The 4,726-nt window shown below is 38.4% G+C and overlaps 1 protein-coding gene across 3 annotated transcripts; it reads left to right on the top strand.

The window, feature by feature from the left end:
- The first annotated feature begins 487 nt into the window (after positions 1 to 487).
- Positions 488 to 4,375, top strand: LOC149184519 (protein BEARSKIN2-like). Of its 3 annotated transcripts, none has more exons than XM_089417560.1 (4): positions 488 to 1,238; positions 2,702 to 2,872; positions 3,000 to 3,271; positions 3,576 to 4,375. In XM_089417560.1, exons 2-4 carry the CDS (start codon positions 2,704 to 2,706, stop codon positions 4,221 to 4,223), a joined length of 1,089 nt encoding a protein of 362 aa, XP_089273686.1. In that variant the 5' UTR covers positions 488 to 1,238; positions 2,702 to 2,703; the 3' UTR covers positions 4,224 to 4,375. The 3 variants fall into 3 exon arrangements, with proteins under 3 accessions (XP_089273686.1, XP_089273688.1, XP_089273687.1); XM_089417562.1 differs by having other exon boundaries at positions 490 to 1,238; positions 3,000 to 3,265; positions 3,585 to 4,375; XM_089417561.1 differs by having other exon boundaries at positions 491 to 1,238; positions 3,585 to 4,375.
- Positions 4,376 to 4,726: the final 351 nt, after the last annotated feature.

Consider the following 4,726-nt stretch of genomic DNA (forward strand, 5'->3'; position numbering starts at 1 on the left):
TGGGATAGGAATCAGTGCAAGTCCATGATGGACCCGCCATCGAAAATGACACACAGATAATAATATCGCGAGGACTGTACATTTCATACGGCTCTGATAATTTTACTAATAAATGCGAGCAAAATCGGGCGAAGAGAATCGAATAATATTGAAGTTCTTGAGAGGATAAAGGAGAGGAAAACACTTATTTTATGGGAATGCACATGGTAGTTTCAAGGCTTCACGTATTGGAAGGCGACGTACTCTCGGTGGCTCATGTGCTCACGTGCAGGCAGGGCGGTACTTAACCTGAACATATTCCATGATTCTTCTTCCCTTGCCATGATGTATGACGTCAGCTTATCGTCATGGGACTCGGATCTTCCCCATATCAGGCGATTTTGTGGCGGGTCCCCTGCGCCGCAGACAGTATCGCATCATCTTTCCAAAAAAATAATGGGAATTTCACCCTTGTGTTTCATACCTCTCGAGCTTATCTGTGTATCTATTATAGCCCGCGCCCCGCCCTTAATATTCAATTCCCTCCTGCTAGCACAGCGCCGGATCTGCCTGCGTTCCGCCGGGCCACTTTTCACAGATTTTAATGGCGGGCACCCAGTTTTTCTCTATTTTCTGACCTGGAAATTCCTATCAGCTTTGCTCATCATTGACTTGTTGGGTTCAGAAGGTGCTTAGAATCTGTCTGTGATTATATTTTTTTGACTTGTATTTCTCTACTAAAGAATTGCGAGATATGAGAATCTGATAGGCATGTTACATTACCATCGGTATAGCGCCAGTTGTTACTGGCAAGGACTTTGCAATATTGAATCCGATATGCAGTAATATATGTGACCGCTGTTTTGACCCGGCCCCTCTGATTTCGCACTGCACGATTCTGAGATCCAAAGGCCTGCACTGACTTTGACTAATCACGAGATCCTTTGCACTCGAATATTATTGCGTACACAATGAAATCTCAGAAAATTCTTGATAAGTCTTGAGCAACCCAACTTGGGCGTTTTGTGTTGGGAAGGTTACGTCCTGGGGATTGTATTTCGTGAACGGAATACATACCTAGGTGCGTGAAACGCCAGGGAACTACATTTTCTCAACTCTTGGTGCTCATTTCAGTCGCTTTCCAGGCTGAGGATAATATAGCTTGTATCGCCATTATCTTCTTGGAATTCCTCGTACTGATCGAATAAAAGAGAAGGCCGGCCTTGTTGAACAGTATATTCAATTTTAGAAAGTTTCAGGTTTGTTCATTATGCCCACACCCATGGTTTTGGGTCTGGGTCTATGGAAGTGGATTTTTTTTGTTATGATAGAATTCTGTTTGTGGAGAATTTTTGGAAGAAACTGTGTAAAGAAATCTGTCTAACTTTTCCACCTTTCTATTTAGAACCGTTCAAATTTTTTACACAATTTTTTTAGAAAAAATTTGTACAACATAAATGAATATGAAAATATGCACTCACTTAAAATTTAGAATTCAGTTACTTGCATCCCTGTCTAAAGTTCAAATTTTATTGATTTCAATTTATACCTTCAGTAATTTCCATTCCTATTGATTGCTCCAAGTTCCAACATGTTAAGGTAGCCATACAACACACAGAGGTTGGAGTCAAACTTATTACAGCCCGTTATAACATATTAGAAACCCAATCCTTTCTCAACCTTTCCTATTTCTTATTGAGCTATTAGGGGAGATAAAAATTTGAAAACTGGTTACCCATTGGCATTGAGCCGTATAACAGTGTTCACATTCACTGTCAATAGGGAGGCTAGCAGTTTTTGTATGAAGTGACTTAACAGTGTATCTATTCACAGTAAAACTCACAACCAATAAGACCAATAAAATAAGTAAGATGAAAATTTAAATGAATGATAAAATTAGTGAGGGAAATCTGGGAGATTTTACATAGTTTCATTGAAAATTTAAATGAATGATGAAACTTTAAGTGAATGAAATATTGGAGATTTTAGATGGTTTCCTTAAATTTAAATGAATGATGAAATCTTAAGTGAATGAAATCTTGGTGATTTTAGATGGTTTCCTTGTTTTGCATTTTGAAACTTGTCTCAGTCATGACCAATGTACGCAAGTAGGAACCCAATGCTTTCCATGTTCTTCTGAATGTTTGCCATTGCCATTCTAATTTATGATGAGAATTTGGGTGAATGTGGTGCCGATATTCTACGATGGTTTTCCTGTTTTTCAATCAGACTCTGATGTAAGAAATCCTTGTTATACTACCTATGCTAGGGCATATATTGAGCTCGCATAGGCAGTCAGTTTTATGGAATTAGGTTTTGGGTGAATGTGGTTCCGGGATTCGAGTAGGGTTTGCTAATTTTTCATTTAATTTTTTTATGCTAGTAAGCTTGATTGTTAGCTTTGCTAGAGTGCATACTATGCTTGCAGAAAAATCACTTTTAAAGAATGATGATCGCCACAAAACTAGGTAATAGGAATCCACGACTCAATTTTTTCTAAAGCAGAAGAAATACTAAAATTAAAATTGGTTTGCTCAATTGGGATCTGGAGTATCTATGAGTTTAATAGCACTTATGTTTGTTTAGTTTTAAGTTTTAGACCGCCATTGAAGTATTAAGAATTGCATCTAACATGTTCAAATTGTTTTCATAATTGTTGTAGCTTTCTACTATTGATGAATTAAAATTTTTTATTCGCTGGGGTTTTTTTATTGGTGTTCAGGAATGGCAGCTGCCAATGGTCAATCGTGTGTTCCTCCGGGGTTTAGGTTTCATCCCACAGACGAAGAACTTCTGCATTACTACTTGAGGAAGAAGGTCTCTTATGAGATGATTGACCTCAATGTTATTCGGGATGTCGATCTGAACAAACTTGAGCCCTGGGATCTCCATGGTCTGTTAATTTTCAGACCAAATTCTATCCTTATTGCTTCCAGTTTTGAGAGACTGTCAGATGTTTTAGTCAAACTGTACTGTTTCAATAATATATGCTTATGTCTGAACTGAATTGTCTATTGCAGAGACATGCAAAATTGGGTCTGCTCCACAGGATGAATGGTACTTCTTCAGTCATAAAGACAAGAAATACCCAACGGGCACTCGCACTAATAGAGCAACAGCTGCAGGCTTCTGGAAGGCAACTGGCAGGGATAAAATCATATTTATGAACTGTAAGCGAATTGGCATGAGGAAAACACTTGTATTCTACACAGGGCGAGCCCCTCATGGCCAAAAAACAGAATGGATTATGCATGAATACCGTCTAGATGACAAGGAAAAACTACAGGTAAATGTAAGTGCCAGCACCCCATGCTTGTTTATACTTTTACTGTTGATTTCATACATCACTCTTGATCAACTATAGTCAATGAATCCACTGGTACCTGCTTGTAATTAACACAATTACATTTACTAATAGGTTTATATACTTTTTATAAGTAAATTTACATATGAAAATGAGGAAGATCAATCTATATCAACCACATTAGTAAATATAGCTGTACTAATTTATAATTACCATTATTCCACTAGAATTTAATCAAGGAAGCAAGGGTGGTTTGTGGTTAACTATGCTAATTTAGAGACTAATTATCTAGGGTTTGCAGGAGGATGGATGGGTCGTGTGCCGTGTATTCAAGAAAAGGATGCACAACAAAGACGCCAAAGACATTAACAGTGAACGTGAACGTTCAAGTCCAAGTGGAAATGATGAAGAAAGAAGTGCTCATGCCCTACCACAGCTCATGGATTTCCCCTCTGGGGAGCAAGTGCTCCATCAATATAATCACCAACATCTTGACCTCGGCAAGCCACCACCTCAAGCAAGATACAGTTTTTCCCATGATTTATTTGCTCAGATGTCAGATTTAAAACCCCTAGATGGGGCCACCTGCAACCCTAGTTCTACAGTTATCAAAAGCTTCATTCCACAAAGCCTGCTACACATGACTAACTCAAGGCGCCCCCAGTCAATCAATATGCTTATGGGGCATCTCCCTGAAGGACCACAGATTAAGCTCACTGCAAACGACTTTAGGGAAGATCAGCGTTCAAATGATTGGACTTTGTTGGACAGTCTTATGGGCTCCCATGTCGATCAAACAGAGCCAAATAAACAAATGAGATATAACGATCATCCCCAAGCTTTGGATGGATCTTCACATGGATTGGCACTTGGGGTTAACCGATATGATAATAATCACTATTCCAGCACTGGAATCGAATACTGGAACTTCGAAAAATAAAGCCAGACCATATAAGGTCGTAATGGGGATTATGGCATATGGAACAGCGCCTTCGATTTTAGCCATTCTTGCAAGTTTACACAGTCAACAATATATGTTTACGATTGAATATGTATATAGTATTGTACTGCCAAGTGTTTTTTCTACTAGCATTATGCAATATTTTTTTGCATCATATAGCTGAGCAGGTTTGATGTAACCTTAATAATATCTATGCTGGATACTGTACCCAAATTCTTATATTTAGCTTTCCATTTTGCAGAAACAAAATAAAGTGCTGTGCTTGTTTAAAGTCGCTTGCTTGATAGGGCGTCGGCTCCTTGATCTTTAGCCAGTTTGGTATATAGGGAAGAAGCGTTAATGTGAGTAACAGTACTCTCATTTTAACATATTTATGTGATAAAGGATTTTTTAGTTGTGTCCAGATCTATTTTGGGGAAGAGTTAATGTGAGTGGGTATTTTTTTATCCGTAAATATCTAGTTCGGAGGGTTAATGATTCAG

Source organism: Pinus tabuliformis, chromosome 3_2, assembly GCF_031772625.1.
Source record: "Pinus tabuliformis cultivar Carrire ecotype Pingquan chromosome 3_2, CPIR1, whole genome shotgun sequence".
In the NCBI taxonomy this organism is placed as follows: domain Eukaryota; kingdom Viridiplantae; phylum Streptophyta; class Pinopsida; order Pinales; family Pinaceae; genus Pinus; species Pinus tabuliformis.